The 17,584-nt window shown below is 36.4% G+C and overlaps 2 protein-coding genes across 4 annotated transcripts; both read left to right on the top strand.

The window, feature by feature from the left end:
• Positions 1–2,004: 2,004 nt before the first annotated feature.
• On the top strand, positions 2,005–9,681 carry LOC129898629 (ABC transporter B family member 21-like). Of its 3 annotated transcripts, none has more exons than XM_055973249.1 (13): positions 2,005–2,438; positions 3,766–4,153; positions 4,239–4,293; positions 4,376–4,551; positions 4,691–4,912; positions 5,060–5,298; positions 5,423–5,948; positions 6,069–6,342; positions 6,721–7,610; positions 8,050–8,316; positions 8,416–8,679; positions 8,806–9,099; positions 9,178–9,681. In XM_055973249.1, exons 2-13 carry the CDS (start codon positions 3,845–3,847, stop codon positions 9,526–9,528), a joined length of 3,867 nt encoding a protein of 1,288 aa, XP_055829224.1. In that variant the 5' UTR covers positions 2,005–2,438; positions 3,766–3,844; the 3' UTR covers positions 9,529–9,681. The 3 variants fall into 3 exon arrangements, with proteins under 3 accessions (XP_055829224.1, XP_055829226.1, XP_055829225.1); XM_055973251.1 differs by having other exon boundaries at positions 3,745–4,153; XM_055973250.1 differs by lacking the exon at positions 2,005–2,438 and adding an exon at positions 3,602–3,624.
• Positions 9,682–10,643: 962 nt separating this feature from the next.
• On the top strand, positions 10,644–16,193 carry LOC129901499 (ABC transporter B family member 21-like). Its single transcript, XM_055976698.1, has 12 exons — positions 10,644–11,085; positions 11,164–11,218; positions 11,304–11,479; positions 11,569–11,790; positions 11,869–12,107; positions 12,226–12,751; positions 12,870–13,143; positions 13,502–14,391; positions 14,477–14,743; positions 14,842–15,105; positions 15,202–15,495; positions 15,576–16,193. The coding sequence occupies exons 1-12, from the start codon at positions 10,828–10,830 to the stop codon at positions 15,924–15,926; spliced, it is 3,816 nt and encodes a 1,271-aa protein (XP_055832673.1). The 5' UTR covers positions 10,644–10,827; the 3' UTR covers positions 15,927–16,193.
• Positions 16,194–17,584: the final 1,391 nt, after the last annotated feature.

The raw sequence follows: 17,584 nt of genomic DNA, 5'->3' as shown, positions 1-17,584 counted from the left end.
GCAATCGAAAACAGAACTTATTGTCTGTTCCGCGCTAAAGAAATTATTATTATAAGGCTTAAATCATCCGTGGCTCCTTAAAATTATTTTCATATTTTAGTTAGATATTTCAATCTAGTTTAGTACCTATTAAGTATTTTATATGTTTAAAAATGATTTTTATTAGACACAAAATATTAATATGGCAAAGAAAATATATTTTACACTCCTTTTTTAACGCGTGAAGCAATTAAAATAATATTATTTTTTATTTTTTTCAACTTTTATACTTAAATTAATAAATAATAATAATAATAATAATAAATTTAAAAGAGAGAAAGAAGGAAGAATGTCTTCTTCTCCGGTCCCTGCAAAACTATTTCATCATCTTTTTACAAATACCCCACCCCCACCACCTCCAATTCTTCCTCTTCTTTTTCCTTCCTTCCTTCCTTTTTTTTTTTTTATGTAAATCTAATTAAAGTCTCAAATATTTTGGTGAAGTTCCATTGTTTTCGATGAAAATAATATAAATTGATTATTTTTTCTGACAAAAGTTCGTTAAGTTTTTGTAATTGTTATAAATGATTACTAGTAGAAAGAAAATGAATACAATGGGTGGAATATTTTAATACTATTAGAATGGAAGGTGAATGAAGGGTTAACTTAAGTGGAAAATAATGGTGTATTATCAACGTCGGTGAAAAAGATATAGACTCGATGGAGATTGATGGTGACAGTTGAAGCGTAGCGGCCCAGTGGAAAAGGAAACGATATCAATGGAGAAAAAGAAGAAGGATTGTTTCGATGGTTTATTGAGGGCTTAGGCACAGTGGAGTGGAAATGAAAGTTGGATAGAGAAGAAAAGCATGGGGGTGGGGGTGGGTTAGTTAAAAAACAATTTTCTATTTTCTTAATTTTTTTTTGAATTATTTAAATAGAGTATTTTTAAAAAATAATCTAATAGCCACATGTCATCATTTCATTGGTCCATTTTTTCAATGTATGTTTGTTTGAAATGCACGCATATTTGTCTTTTTATTAATTGTAATTTTGTGTCAAATAAGTATAAATTTATTAAAATTAAAGTGTTTAATAGGTATAAAATAAGTTAAGATGTCTAAGTGAAATATGGAGATAATTTTAAGAATCCACATATGACTTAAGCCTTATTATTATTATTATTATTATTATTATTATTATTATTATTATAGTTAATTAAAATAGAAATCGTCAGTAACGAATTATTTTAGTCAATTTGGTTACATATGCAAGAGATCGAGAATTATTTTTAATTCCTTCAACTAATTAGGCATGAAAGTTGAACTAATTAACCCTATAGGATTCGGAGGTCATCCACCCTCCTTGTATCTTTTTTATTTTTCATTGTTAAAGGCCTGAAGGTATTACTGGGCATAAAAATTCTAGTGTTGCCAATAATGCTTGCATTGTGGGTGCTCATTTGGAATGGTATATATTGACTAATAGCGATATTATGAATAGTAGTCGGTGATGATAATAACTGACAATAGTGATTGATGATGACGATTGATAATTATGATAGATGGTATTGATTGTTAATTAATGATGATAATGGATGTAATAATAATTGGCGATATACAATAATGATTGATAACGGTGATTGTCCATTGAGATGAACGATGGCAATGTATATGAATTGGTATATTGTCATTTTTTCATAGATGAACATCTAAAATTACTACGTATTTGACCAAAAATTAAAAGTGCTTTTGACGAAAAATTGTTTAATGCAAATTTTAATGAAAAAACAAAGAATATGGTATAAATATTCAACACTTTTTAGTTGGATGAAGTATTTGGTGGGTGTATATGATCACGGATTCAAATCTGGACTTTATTGCCGCTGAGCTGTCACTGGCAATTTCCTGGCAGCAATATAAAAAGAGCAAACACTTTTCTTCGTCAAACTCATAGCTTAACTGTGTATTCATTCGCTTTATCTCCACTCCAAGCAAAATGCTTAGCTAAGCACCTACGCACGCATGTTCATTCATATAATAAAAGTCTTAACACCTTGTGTTCCAAGAAAAGACTTTTTTTTAAAAAAATCGTTTTGCATCCAAGTTAAATACTAGTATATAATATTAGCTACTACTGAATGTGTGATGCAATAATTTTGTTTCTGTGTAATAAAATCCTTATTTGAAAGGGGAGTTGGACGGCAGCCTGTAGGAGTACTTGGGCGGCAGCAGAGAGAGAGAGCGCGCGCTTGCAAATCCCCATTCCCCTGTAGAGTCCCAGTAGATTAGAGAGCAAGTAATCATTTCCCACAAGCAAATTCAAGCCTTACACAGTGCACTGTCCCAAAAAGCAGGAGCCCATAACAATAACAACACAACAACCCACTTTTGACAAATAGGTAACTCATAACCTCAACTACTGTTAAGTCAGTCTGACGGAGAAGAAACTCAGATCAGGTAATTATATTACATGTACCTCCTTTTTCTCTACTTCTTCCTCTCTGGTTTTTAATTTTCTTCCCTTCTCTCTTTATTCACCACCTTGATTGGAGATGATGTTTAAGAAAATAAAAATAAAATTCAGTTGTATGATTTTAAATTAAAGTTATGCTAGATGTAACATTCTTTTTGAACAGGAGTAAAAAAGAAAGTCAGTCATTTTCTTCAAAATGGAGGGAGCAGTATTTTTTTTTCTTCATTTCTCCCGCCCCCTTCAGCCTCAGTGTAGACCCGGGAGGAGGGAGTGGAGGAGTTGGTTTGTTCATTACCCGAGAACCAACTTAGTTGGGATTTCATGCCAGGCCGGTCGACTATAGAAGCTATTCACCTTTATGAGGAGGTTGGTAGAGGAAGAGGGCGTTACATATATGGTGTTTATAGACGTATAAAAAAGTATATGATAAAGTTCCAAGGGATGTTTTTTGATGTTTAGAGGCTGAAGTTCTTCCTATAGCCTTTCTTAGGGTGATTAAGGACATGTATAATGGTGGTAAGATCTGGGTCAGGACTGTGGGAGGTGACTCTGAATATTTCCGAATCATGGTGGGTTGCACCAGAGATCTGTTCTTAGCCTGTTTTTATTTTCTTTGGGAGAGACAGGGATGAAAATGCTGAGGTAGATGCGTAGACATATCATGATAGATAATTAGGAATGGAGATATTCGGAATTTGGTAAGGAGGGACTCCCATGGAATATAAGATGCGAGGTAAGTGAGTTTGTGACGATTTGGACATGTGAAGAGATGTGCAGAGATGCCACGGTTAGGAGGTGTGAGAGGTTGGTCCTTGTAGGTTGAGGAGGGGCCCTCATGGAAGGGTAGAGGTAGGCCTAAGAACAATTGAGATCGAGAATTAGGGAGGAAGGTTTAGTTAGTAGTCAAGCGTTTTTTGTTTCTTTTCCCAGAGTTTTAGACTTTTAGTATTATTGGTTTCTTTTCCTTATTTTTAGATTTTTATTACTGTATCTTATTATCTGTTGTTGTTTCTATTCAATACTATTGCCTGTTTTTCACTTTTTCTTGTCTTTTAGAAACAACTACCTTATGGTCTGCATGCACTCCGTCTGACCTCACTTGTGGGAACATAGGGCTTGTTGTTGTCATTGCTTTTTCATCAAGCTGAATAAGTCAGAAACTAATTAGTGGTTAGTGGGATCAGAATGAGGGGCTTGCTCGCAGTTTCGATTTATATATAGCCTTCTCAATTTCATCAGTAATACTTGTTTGTTGCTTTCTTCCCTTGTGTATTTCTAATATGCTTTTAGTAAAATGCTACTGATCTTCAGGTCTGAGTATTAGCCTGCCGCCGGAGGTCTAAATTGGTGTTGTGACAAACGAATTTACTCTTTTAACATCGGAACAGCTATGGCTGAAGGGAACAGTTTGAATGGAAATTCAGGACTCAATGAAGCCTCCTCATCATCAGGAGGGCAAAACAATACAAGCCAGCAGGATTCAGACAAGACCAAACAAGCAGAGAACACTAATACAGTTCCCTTTTACAAGCTCTTCTCCTTTGCTGATTCCACTGATCTAGTTTTGATGATCACTGGAACTATTGCAGCTATTGGCAACGGATTGTCCCTGCCCATTATGACAATTCTTTTTGGAGAATTGACAGACTCCTTCGGACAAAACCAAAATAACAAAGATGTGCTTCGCGTAGTCTCCAGGGTATGCTTTCATGTACATTTTCCAAATATTATCACTCCTATTTCTTAGTATAGCTCCTTATGTTATCTGTCTAATTTTCTTGCAGGTCTCGCTAAAATTTGTCTACTTAGCTTTGGGATGTGGGGCTGCTGCATTTCTTCGTAAGTTATCATTCTACCTTTACTAAGCACAGGCTATTTCTGAAATATTATTGAAGTTAAAAATAAAATGAGTGTTGTTCAGAGGTCGCTTGTTGGATGATCTCCGGTGAAAGACAGGCTTCTCGAATAAGGAGTCTCTATCTAAAAACTATTTTGCAACAAGATATTGCTTTCTATGATAAGGAAACAAATACGGGAGAGGTGGTTGGGCGGATGTCTGGTGACACTGTTCTTATACAAGACGCAATGGGCGAGAAGGTACTCTTGCTGAAAAGCAACTCTACTAAGCCCTTTTCTTTGAAGCCACTACATAATAATTCGCTTTCTGCATAAATGATCCTTTGTGAGGATATGATTGCTCTTTCTATACTTGATGTTATTTCCTTCACTGTGGCAGGTAGGGAAATTTGTACAGCTGATATCAACGTTCATTGGGGGATTTGTCATTGCATTTACCAAAGGCTGGCTTCTCACACTTGTCATGTTATCCGCCATTCCTCCACTTGTCATATCTGGTGCAGCGATGTCCCACGTTCTATCTAGGATGGCGTCCAGTGGACAAGATGCTTACGCCAAGGCTGCAACGGTGGTTGAACAGACAATTGGATCCATTAGAACGGTATGAAATAAGTTTGAATTATTGGGACACCATGCTCATTCTCATGCTCTGATGAAATTTGTTTGGGAGTAAAGCAATCTTTGTTTCACTTTCTTTTCAGTAAATCATACCAGTACTAGTATGATATGTATCTTGTTTCCTCCTCAGGTTGCATCATTTACAGGGGAGAAGCAAGCTGTGGCCAACTATAACGAGTCCCTAATTAAAGCTTACCATTCAGGTGCTAATGAAGGGCTGGCAACTGGATTAGGTCTGGGCTCACTTTTTGCTATTATATACTGCAGCTACGCTTTGGCTATTTGGTATGGTTCAAAGCTCATCTTGGAAAAAGGATATACTGGTGGTCAAGTTATCAATGTAATTATTGCTGTGTTAACTTCTTCCATGTGAGTATTTTTTGTGCTGCTAAATTCCTTAAATGCTACAAACAACAATCCATCAAATAAATTGAAGATGAGAGGAGTTTCTAAGCTTTTATTCATGTGTTATGATTAAATATTTCTATGTCAGGTCCCTGGGGCAGGCAGCTCCCTGTATGTCTGCATTTGCTGCAGGTCAAGCAGCAGCTTTCAAGATGTTTGAAACCATAAAGAGAAAGCCGGAGATTGATGCTTATGATACCAATGGAAAAATATTGAACGACATCCGTGGTGATATTGAATTGAATGGTGTGTGCTTCAGTTACCCAGCCAGACCTGATGAGCAAATATTCGGTGGATTTTCACTATTTGTACCAAGTGGCACAACTGCAGCTTTGGTTGGGCAAAGTGGAAGTGGGAAGTCAACAGTCATAAGTCTGATAGAAAGATTTTATGATCCTCAATCTGGTCAAGTTCTGATTGATGGAATTAATCTCAAGGACTTCCAGCTTAAGTGGATCAGGGGAAAGATTGGTCTTGTGAGCCAAGAACCCGTACTTTTCACAACAAGCATTAAGGAAAATATTTTGTATGGCAAGCACGATGCTACTGCTGAAGAGATCAAAGCTGCAACTGAGTTAGCAAATGCCGCAAAGTTCATAGATAAACTCCCACAGGTTATATTTTCAACTTAGTCTGGTCATCTTTCAAAAGTCTCTGCTTCTTCTTTCAGCTTTCTTTGTAATCAATTGAGATGACTCCTGATTTACCATTTACACGAAAACTTCTTTGTTCAGGGTCTAGACACCATGGTTGGAGAACATGGAACTCAACTTTCTGGTGGGCAAAAGCAAAGAATTGCCATTGCAAGAGCAATTTTAAAAGATCCACGGATATTACTATTAGATGAAGCAACAAGTGCATTAGATGCAGAATCTGAGAGAGTTGTACAAGAAGCATTGGATAGAATTATGATCAACAGAACAACCATCATAGTTGCACATCGATTGAGCACAGTAAGGAATGCTGATATGATTGCAGTCATTCATCGGGGAAAAGTTGTTGAAACAGGTATTGAACCATATAGACTTAGTTAGATATGCTATTCTCTGAACCCCGGATGATCATCAATATTGACTTCACTATTATTTTGTTCAACAACATATACTAATAAACAATGTTATAGTATTCTGGTTAGCATATTAAATGACAAAATTCATCACGTCTGAGTTCAGACTCATCCAAACAAGAACGAAGAACTTTGTCATTAGTATTATTTGTGTGTTGTTTCAATCACTGGAGACTCTTATGAACCTAATGCTTGTTTTCTGAATCTTTGAGTCTTTCCTAGCAGAGCTTTAAAGGACACTTCAACTACGAGTTTCTTTTCCGTCTTAATAAATTTCTTAAAAGGTATTCTCTTTAACGTCATTGCTCTGGACTGTTCAGGCACACATTGCGAACTACTCAAGGATCCTGAGGGAGCGTATTCTCAGCTTATTCGCTTACAAGAAGTGAACAAAGAAACAGAAAAATCAGGCTTAGATGAGAGGGAAAGATTAGATAAGTCTATGGGATCTGATAGACAGTCAAGTCAAAGAATGTCACTATTACGATCCATCAGCCGGAGTTCATCTGGCGTAGGAAATAGCAGCCGCCGTTCACTATCCATCTCATTTGGTTTACCTACTGGACTTAGTGTACCTGAAACAGCTAACACAGACACAGAAACGGGTATCCAGGAAGTAGCTGAAAAGCCGTTAAAGGTCCCCATCCGTCGCCTAGCCTATCTTAACAAGCCTGAAATACCTGTGCTTATCATTGGAACTGTGGCTGCAATAATTAATGGTGCTATACTTCCAATTTTCGGAATCTTATTCTCTAGCGTGATCAAAACATTTTATGAGCCACCGCATGAACTAAGGAAGGACTCAAGGTTTTGGGCTCTTATGTTTGTTCTTCTTGGAGGTGTAACTTTAATTGCATTTCCTGCAAGGACATATCTTTTCAGTATAGCTGGTTGTAAGTTGATAAGAAGAATTAGATCAATGTGCTTTGAGAAGGTGGTCCACATGGAGGTAGGATGGTTTGATGAATCTGAGCACTCCACTGGAATCATTGGTGCTAGGCTTTCTGCTGATGCAGCCACAGTGCGTGGTTTAGTAGGAGATGCACTTGCTCAAATGGTCCAAGATAGTGCAACAGCAATTGTAGGCTTAGCTATTGCTTTTGAAGCGAGTTGGCAGTTGGCGCTTATCGTTCTTGCTATGATACCTCTAATTGGATTAAATGGATATGTCCAAATCAAGTTCATGACAGGGTTCAGTGCAAATGCAAAGGTTTGTCCAAATCCTTATTATACAACTTATTGACTTATTGTTGCTGGTAACATTAAAGAATATGGATTATTGAGTATTAAACTTGAAAGTTTTTCTCAAACATCAGTTAAATCACAAAATTAGCCAAGCTATAAATCTTTTTAATCTTCGGATGGTTAATTTGTTATTACACCCTCTGTCCCAATTTCTGTGACACACTTCCCTTTTTAGTCTATCCCAAAAAGAATATCTCCTTTCTATAATTAGAAACAACTTAATTTTAAATTGCACACAAATGTTGAAATTTTGTTTTAGACCACAAATTTTAAAAGAATTCGTTTCTTTCTTAAACTTTGCACCTAGTCAAATGGTGCCGCATAAATTAATAACGGAGGGAGTATCTTTTACCATTGCCAATTCTTTCGGTGATAATGTTACTGATTAATCGTACTTTGCACAGGTGATGTACGAGGAAGCAAGTCAAGTTGCGAATGATGCTGTTGGAGGTATAAGAACTGTTGCTTCATTTTGTGCAGAAGAGAAGGTGATGGAAATATACAGAAGAAAGTGTGAAGGCCCATTGAAGGCAGGAATCAAGCAAGGTTTGATTAGTGGGATTGGGTTTGGTGTATCATTTGCTTTGCTGTTTTGTGTATATGCAACCAGTTTTTATGCGGGAGCTCATCTTGTTCAGGATGGCAAAATCACTTTTTCAGACGTTTTCCGTGTATGTGGCACAATACCCCCTGTTACATTTTTTCATTTTTTTCAGGATTTTAGTTAATGTCTGTTATGAGGCTAATTTGGATTATTTGCAACCTGGCAGGTTTTCTTTGCTCTGACGATGGCAGCTATAGGAATTTCCCAGTCAAGCTCATTGGCTCCAGATTCAAGCAAGGCCAAGAGTGCTGCTGCTTCCGTATTTGCTATTCTAGACAGGAAATCAAAAATAGATCCAAGTGATGATTCTGGTATGACACTGGACACTGTGAAGGGAGATATTGAGCTGAAGCACGTAAGCTTTAAGTATCCAACAAGGCCAGATATTCAAATTTTAAGAGACCTTTGTTTGACCATTCACAGTGGGAAGGTGAATTTATTCATGTTTGATTCCATCTTAGATATCGTTTTTCCAGGACAAAGTAAGGCATATAGAGTTTGCCTTACTGGTTAATTAAAATTCATTGGTTAACTTTGTTAATGCATTGAAATTCAGACGGTTGCTTTGGTTGGGGAGAGCGGATGTGGAAAGTCAACCGTAATATCTTTGCTGCAAAGGTTTTATGATCCTGATTCAGGCCAGATTTTGTTGGATGGAATAGAGATTCAGAAGTTCCAGGTAAAATGGTTTAGGCAGCAAATGGGGCTTGTAAGCCAAGAGCCAGTGTTGTTCAACGACACAATCCGAGCCAATATTGCATATGGAAAGGAAGGAAATGCAACTGAAGCTGAAGTTTTAGCAGCAGCCGAATTAGCAAACGCCCACAAGTTCATCAGTGGTCTGCAACAGGTTAGTTTGAATGTTATAATTCTCCATATATATTGTCAGTGGAAGTGATAGGTGAGCTTATATATTTGAAATTTATAGGGTTATGATACGACAGTGGGAGAGCGAGGAACTCAGCTGTCAGGTGGGCAAAAGCAACGAGTGGCTATAGCGAGGGCCATATTGAAAAATCCAAAAATCTTACTATTAGATGAGGCAACGAGTGCATTGGATGCAGAATCAGAGAGAATAGTTCAAGATGCACTTGACCGGGTGGTGGTAAATCGTACAACTGTGGTGGTTGCACATAGATTATCCACCATCAAAGGAGCAGATGTAATTGCTGTGGTAAAAAATGGAGTTATTGTGGAGAAAGGGAAACACGATACTCTTATCAATATCAAAGATGGTTTTTATTCCTCTTTGGTTGCCCTCCACACCAGTGCTTCCTAGTTCTACTACTGCTTGGTCTCTTAATTAGTAATTAATACTTGTATTTATTTTTAATTTTGTTATTTTTCTATTTCTTGCCAAGTCTTGTAAAGTCTTGCATTATCCATTTACAAATGAGAGAAGCAAGTTAATGTCATGATGTGTTGTGTTAAATTCCCTGGCCTCTGCCAGTCTCCTCATTCTGTTTACTGGTTTTGCAGCATGTGCGCGTTACATGTTTTATGCCTAGTTCAACATTAGTATCATATTTCACTGCAAGAAAAACGGGGCCGTTTGATTGGAAATAAGTTATCCCATCAGGATTGCCTAATACCTCCAACCAAACACAAGATAAAATAGGCCATTTGATTGGGAACAAGTTATCCCGCCAGGATTGCCTAATACCTCCAACCAAACACAAGATAAAATAATTCTGCAGTTTATTCTAAAGAAAAATTAAGAAACTAAAAAAGAAGACAAATAACCTATGTATTTGTTATATTCAAGGAGAAATCTTCAAAATTCACAAACTTGGTTGGCCATGTGAAGTTCATATTTGCATACAACTAACTTTATATAATTATTTTTTGTTTTGCGCGGTCAACTTCAAATATTTTATTGTAAATGCTAAGTAATTTTCTAAGAGAGAACAATCTGATTAATATTTTCTAAGCCAGTCTGATTTTCTATTAAAATAATATTTTTTTTTGAAAAATGAATTTTTTAAAATTATTTATTACCAAGGGCAATTTGGTGAAAGCAGTGATGATTGAACAATTTCATTGGTTATAGGAGAATTTCTTTCTCTCTCTGCCCTCGACGTTGTCTGAACCTTCAAATCTATTACTCCCTCCGTTTCATTTTATTTTATGTGGCATTATTCAACTAGACACAATATTTAAGAAAAAAAAAAAAGACTTTTGAAACTTATCGTCTAGAATAATCCTTAGATAAATCATTTCATTAAAGCTAAAAATAAAATTTTATAGCTGAATTGTTTCTAATTATAGTAAAATGACATTTTTTTTGAAACGGAACTAAAAAGTGGACAGAGGGAGTACTACGTGCGTACATATCATGAATAATTGTTCCTTGTTAGTATTTTTTTTCTCTCATTTCTCCCACCCCACATTCTTTCTTTGATCTATTATTTTTTTGAATAACACAACTATGATGGTTTGTTCATACTTTCTTCAATTCCCTTGTATTATGCTTTTAGTAAAATTCTATTGTTTTTCAGGTCTAAGTAAGTATTAGCTAGCCTGGTCTAAATTGGTGTTTGTGACAAACGAAATCAGTGTTTTAAAGGCACACACAACTATGGATGATGAAGGGAACGATTCGAATGAAAATAGAGGCCAGCAGGATTCAAACAAGACCAAACAAATGGAGACAGTTCCTTTTTACAAGCTATTCTCCTTCGCTGATTCCACTGATATAGTTTTGATGATCATTGGAACTATTGCAGCTATTGGCAATGGATTGTCCATTCCCATTATGACTGTTCTTTTTGGAGAATTGACAGATTCCTTTGGAGAAAACCCAAGTAGCAAAGATGTGCTTCGCATAGTTGCCAGGGTAATAGACTTTTTACATTTTAAATCATGAACATTTTCCAACTCCTTATTTGATAAACTGAAAAATGAAATCTTTTAGGTCTCACTGAAATTTGTCTACTTAGCTTTGGGATGTGGGATGGCTGCATTTCTTCGTAAGTTATGATCATTCTGCCTTTACTTAAGCATAGGCTGTTTTGAATTATTATTGAAGTTTAAATTAATATGAATGTTGTTTAGAGGTTGCTTGTTGGATGATCTCCGGTGAAAGACAGGCTTCTCGAATAAGGAGTCTCTATTTGAAAACTATTTTGCAACAAGATATTGCTTTCTATGATAAGGAAACAAATACGGGAGAGGTGGTTGGGAGGATGTCTGGTGACACTGTTCTTATTCAAGATGCAATGGGAGAGAAGGTATATATATACTCGTGCTGAAAAGCAATGACTATATAATTTGCTGTCTGCATAAAAGATCTTTTAAGTGCTCTTTTTAACTGTGACAGGTAGGGAAATTTGTACAGCTGATATCAACATTCCTTGGGGGTTTTGTCGTTGCATTTACCAAAGGCTGGATTCTCACGCTTGTTATGTTATCCATCATTCCTTTACTTGTCATATCTGGTGGAGTGATGTCCCTCATCCTATCTAGGATGGCGTCCCGTGGACAAGATACTTATGCAAAGGCTGCAGCGGTGGTTGAACAGACAATTGGCTCCATTAGAATAGTATGTCATAAGTAAAGCAATCTTTGTTTCACTTTCTTAATTCTCACAAGTATGATATATATCTTGTTTCCTCCTCAGGTTGCATCATTTACAGGGGAGAAGCAAGCTATGACCGACTATAACGAGTCCCTAATTAAAGCTTACCGTTCAGGTGCAAAGGAAGGGCTGGCTAGTGGATTAGGTCTTGGCTCACTTTTTGCTATTATGTACTGCAGCTACGCTTTGGCTATATGGTATGGTGCAAGGCTCATCTTGGAAAAAGGATATACTGGTGGTCAAGTTATAAATGTAATTGTTGCTGTGTTAACTGCTTCCATGTGAGTATTACTGCTAAACTCCTCAAAAGCTACATACAACAATCCATCAACTAAATTGAAGATGACAGTATTTTCTAAGATTTAATTCATGCGTCATGATTAAATATTTCTATTTCAGGTCCCTGGGACAGGCATCTCCTTGTATGTCTGCATTCGCTGCAGGTAAAGCAGCAGCTTTCAAGATGTTTGAAACCATAAAGAGAAAGCCGGAGATAGATGCTTATGATACCAATGGAAAAATATTGAACGACATCCGTGGCAATATTGAATTGAATGATGTGTACTTCAGTTACCCAGCCAGACCTGATGAGCAAATATTCGGTGGATTTTCACTCTTTGTACCAAGTGGCACAACTGCAGCTTTGGTTGGACCAAGTGGAAGTGGGAAGTCAACAGTCATAAGTCTGATAGAAAGATTTTATGATCCTCAATCTGGTCAAGTTCTGATTGATGGAATTAATCTCAAGGACTTCCAGCTTAAGTGGATCAGGGGAAAGATTGGTCTTGTGAGCCAAGAACCCGTACTTTTCACAGCAAGCATTAAGGAAAATATTGTGTATGGCAAGTACGATGCTACTACTGAAGAGATAAAAGCTGCAGTTGAGTTAGCAAATGCCGCAAAGTTCATAGATAAACTCCCACAGGTTTTATTTGGAACTTAGTCTGGTCATCTTTCAAGTCTCTGCTGCTTCTTTCAGCTTTCTTTGTAATCAAATGAGTTGGCTCCTGATTTACCATTTACTCGAAAACTTCTTTTCTCAGGGTCTAGACACCATGGTTGGACAACATGGAACTCAACTTTCTGGTGGGCAAAAGCAAAGAATTGCCATTGCAAGAGCAATTTTAAAAGATCCACGGATATTACTGTTAGATGAAGCAACAAGCGCATTAGATGCAGAATCTGAGAGAGTTGTACAAGGAGCTTTGGATAGAATTATGATCAACAGAACAACCATCATAGTTGCACATCGATTGAGCACAGTAAGGAATGCTGATATGATTGCAGTCGTTCATCGGGGAAAAGTTGTTGAAAAAGGTATTGAACCATATAGACTTAGATAATCATCAATATTGACTTCACTATTATTCTGTTCAACAATATATACTATTCCAGAATGTTATAGTAGTCTGGTTAGCATATTGAATGACAAATTCATCACGTCTGAGTTCAGACACATTCAAACAAGAACCAAGAACTTTGTCATTATTATTATTTGTCTGTGTTGTTTCAATCACTAGAGACTCTTATGAAACTAATGCTTGTTTTCTGAATTTCTAACCTAGCTGAGCTTTAAATGACTTTCAACTGTGAGTTTCTTTTCCGTTTTAATAAGTTTCTTAAAAGAAAGACGACACAAACATGCTGTTTAATGTCATTGCTGTGGACTGTTCAGGCACACATTGCGAACTACTCAAGGATCCCGAGGGAGCATACTCTCAGCTTATACGCTTACAAGAAGTGAACAAAGAAACAGAAAAATCAGGCTTAGATGAGAGGGACAGATTAGATAAATCTATGGGATCTGGTAGGCAGTCAAGTAAAAGAATGTCATTATTACGATCTGTCAGTCGGAGTTTATCTGGCATAGGAAATAGTAGCCACCGTTCACTCTCCATCTCATTTGGTTTAACTACTGGACTTAGTGTATCTGAAACAGCAAATGAAGACACAGAAACAGGTATCCAGGAAGTATCAGGAAAGCCTTTAAAGGTCCCTATTCGTCGCTTAGCCTATCTCAACAAGCCCGAGTTACCCGTGATCATTATTGGAACTGTGGCTGCAATTATTAATGGTGCTATTCCTCCAATTTTTGGCACCTTATTTGCGAACGTGATCAAAACATTTTATGAGCCACCACAGGAACTAAGGAAGGACTCAAGGTTTTGGGCTCTCATGTTTATTCTTCTTGCAGCTATAACTTTAATTGCATTTCCTGCAAGGTCATACCTTTTCGGTATAGCTGGTTGTAGGTTGATAAGAAGAATTAGATCAATGTGCTTTGAGAAGTTGGTCCACATGGAGGTAGGATGGTTTGATGAATCTGAGAACTCCACTGGAATGATTGGTGCTAGGCTTTCTGCTGATGCAGCCGCAGTCCGTGGTTTAGTAGGAGATGCACTTGCTCAAATGGTCCAAGATAGTGCAACAGCAATTGTAGGTTTAGCTGTTGCTTTTGAAGCGAGTTGGCAGTTGGCACTTATCGTCCTTGCTATGATACCTCTAATTGGCTTAAATGGATATGTCCAAATCAAGTTCATGACAGGATTCAGTGCAGATGCAAAGGTTTGTTCGAATCCTTATTATACAGCTTACAGTGAACGAAGTTGCTGGATAATCGAGTCTTAAACTTGATAATTTCCTTTTACAGATGATGTATGAGGAAGCAAGTCAAGTTGCGAACGATGCTGTTGGAAGTATAAGAACTGTTGCATCATTTTGTGCAGAAGAGAAGGTGATGGAAACATACAGAAGAAAGTGTGAAGGCCCATTGAAGGCAGGAATAAAGCAAGGTTTGATTAGCGGGATAGGGTTTGGTGTATCATATGCTTTGCTGTTTTGTGTATATGCAACCAGTTTTTATGCTGGAGCTCTTCTTGTTCAGGCTGGCAAAATCACCTCTGCAGATGTTTTCCGTGTATGCACAATACCCCTGGTTACATTTTTTTTCTCTCTTTCAGGATTTTAGTTAATGTCTGTTATGAGGCTAATTTTGGAGTATTTGCAACCTGGCAGGTTTTCTTTGCTCTGACTACGGCAGCTATAGGAATTTCCCAGTCAAGCTCATTAGCTCCAGATTCAAGCAAGGCCAAGGCTGCCGCTGCTTCCATATTTGCTATTCTTGACAGAAAATCAAAAGTAGATCCAAGTGATGATTCTGGTAAGACATCGGACACTGTGAAGGGAGATATTGAGCTGAAGCACGTAAGCTTTAAGTATCCAACGAGACCAGATGTTCAAATTTTAAGAGACCTTTGCTTGACCATCCGCAGTGGACAGGTGAATTTACAGTTTGATTCCATCTTAGGTATCATTTTTAAGGCACATAGAGTTTGTTAATTCATTGGTTAAATTTGTTATGAGTTGAAATTTCAGACGGTTGCTTTAGTTGGGGAGAGCGGATGTGGAAAGTCTACTGTAATATCTTTGCTGCAAAGGTTTTATGATCCCGATTCAGGCCAGATTTCGTTGGACGGAATAGAGATTCAGAAGTTCCAGGTAAAATGGCTAAGGCAGCAAATGGGGCTTGTAAGCCAAGAGCCAGTGTTGTTCAACGATACAATCCGAGCCAATATTTCCTATGGAAAGGAAGGAAATGCAATTGAAGCAGAAGTTTTAGCAGCAGCTGAATTAGCAAATGCCCACAAGTTCATCAGTAGTCTGCAACAGGTTGGTTTGAATATTATAATTCTCCATATATATTGTCAATGGAAGTGATAGTTGAGCTTATATAAATTCGAATATTATAGGGTTATGATACGATAGTGGGAGAGCGAGGAACTCAGCTGTCAGGTGGGCAAAAGCAACGAGTGGCTATAGCGAGGGCCATATTGAAAAATCCAAAAATCTTACTATTAGATGAGGCAACAAGCGCATTGGACGCAGAATCAGAGAGAATAGTTCAAGATACACTTGACCGGGTGGTGGTAAATCGTACAACTGTGGTGGTAGCACATAGATTATCCACCATCAAAGGAGCAGATGTAATTGCTGTGTTTAAAAATGGAGTTATCGTGGAGAAAGGGAAACACGATACTCTTATCAATATCAAAGATGGTTTTTATTCCTCTTTGGTGGCCCTCCACACGAGTTCTTCCTAGTTCTCTTCCTTGTATTGTATTCATTTTTGATGTTGTTAGTTTACTGTTTCTTGCAAGATACTTCCTCGGTTGGTTGGTGGTTAATGGTTATACAATAGTAAAGATACTGTCGTCACATAAAGGCCGACTAACAACATGTAACTTGTCTCAAATTCGACGGCCTAAGCACATGTCTTTTTCTTTAAACACTATTGAGCCGCTACTAATCCTAAACCAAGTCGTGTATTCTAGAATCTTTTGCCATTATATTCCACGGACCTACTACTTTCACCGACGTTTCTAGAGCAAAATTAGGAATTTGTGGGTACAAACAATTCCTCAGCCGACGATGACACATTATCTGTTACATTAATGTTGGAGGAAGTAGTTGTAAAGGAGGTGATTTTGTAAAGACATGGATCTTGAGGTATCAATGTAAAAAAAATAATCTTGGACCTAACTCAACCCTATACCAGGTACCAACAATGTGGGACTTAACAGATTTCAATCGATTACAAGGCGGACTCATCACTTTTAAGAAGTTTTTTTTTCATTCGCTCGAATTCAAAATCTTTAATTAATAATGAAACAATTTTATTACTACATCACAATTTATATGGATAAATATGAATCTTATGGTTTCATACAAATATAGCTTACAAAACTAATTAATGTTCAGATACGTACTTTCAATTCTTCAACTCCTAGTGGTATCATATATTTATGGCAACACAAGCTAAAAGGAGGGGTGTGTAAGTGTGTGTGTACGTAGTAAATGTGGACTTTATGTCAATTGTACGTAGTAAATGTGGACTTCATTTCAATATAGAGAGACAGGTGAATTTATTACTCCCACTATTCTATATTAATTAAATTGTGAGGCAATGCATACATATTAAGAAAAATATTTAAGGACATAATTTGAATCATACTTTTCACTATTGTCCTTTGCAAAATCACAAATATAACTTTTCAATTAGTGTGATTTATCTTCTAGAAAATATAAAATTTTAATAAATGAAAAGACAAATATGAAAAAAGTTTCAAACATCCATCTTGAACTTTGAACAATTCAATTATTTTGAATAATGAAAAATCCCTCAAAAATTCAATTAATATGAAATAGAGAAAGTAGTACTTTATTTGTCCTAATTTATATGAGTGCATTTGATTAGATATAAAATTTAATTATTATTTTTGAAAAATCAGTGGTCCAAAATATTTTATTATAAGTAAAATAAAAAATTAAAATTAATTTGTGACGGATGAGTATAAAAATAAATCATTTGAGACTGACAAATCCAACTGCTCTAACGATTGATGCTTTCTAAAGTTAACATATCAATTACTTAGCTTCGATTTCATTTTATTTGGTCCGTATTGATTTAATATAATTCTAAGAAAACTTTTATTGAGGATGTATTTTATTAAATTAATTTTAGAACTTTAAATTTAACTATTATTATTTTATGTAATTATTCAATATTAAGGAATCATTTAAAATGCGGAATAAGATAAAATATCTCAAGATTAAACATGGGATATCCCAAGCTTTATCCCATCCAATTAACTTGGAATTATTTTATCCATATCCCATATGGGATAAATTGGTCTAGAGATTATATTCACAAAATAAATTTATACAGTATTATTTACCAAACACATTATAAGTTTAATTT

This window comes from Solanum dulcamara, chromosome 8, assembly GCF_947179165.1.
Source record: "Solanum dulcamara chromosome 8, daSolDulc1.2, whole genome shotgun sequence".
Classification (NCBI taxonomy): domain Eukaryota; kingdom Viridiplantae; phylum Streptophyta; class Magnoliopsida; order Solanales; family Solanaceae; genus Solanum; species Solanum dulcamara.
Note: the sequence above shows the minus strand (reverse complement) of the source record. Positions and strands in the feature narration are given on the sequence as shown.

Excerpts from the sequence above, each read along its gene's own strand:
- LOC129898629 (XM_055973249.1), top strand. The coding sequence starts at position 3,845 with ATGGCTGAAGGGAACAGTTTGAATGGAAATTCAGGACTCAATGAAGCC. Across the intron at positions 4,294-4,375 it reads TGGGGCTGCTGCATTTCTTC|AGGTCGCTTGTTGGATGATC; the intron begins GTAAGTTATCAT and ends AGTGTTGTTCAG. Across the intron at positions 5,299-5,422 it reads GCTGTGTTAACTTCTTCCAT|GTCCCTGGGGCAGGCAGCTC; the intron begins GTGAGTATTTTT and ends TTTCTATGTCAG.
- LOC129901499 (XM_055976698.1), top strand. The coding sequence starts at position 10,828 with ATGGATGATGAAGGGAACGATTCGAATGAAAATAGAGGCCAGCAGGAT. Across the intron at positions 12,108-12,225 it reads GCTGTGTTAACTGCTTCCAT|GTCCCTGGGACAGGCATCTC; the intron begins GTGAGTATTACT and ends TTTCTATTTCAG. Across the intron at positions 15,106-15,201 it reads TGACCATCCGCAGTGGACAG|ACGGTTGCTTTAGTTGGGGA; the intron begins GTGAATTTACAG and ends TTGAAATTTCAG.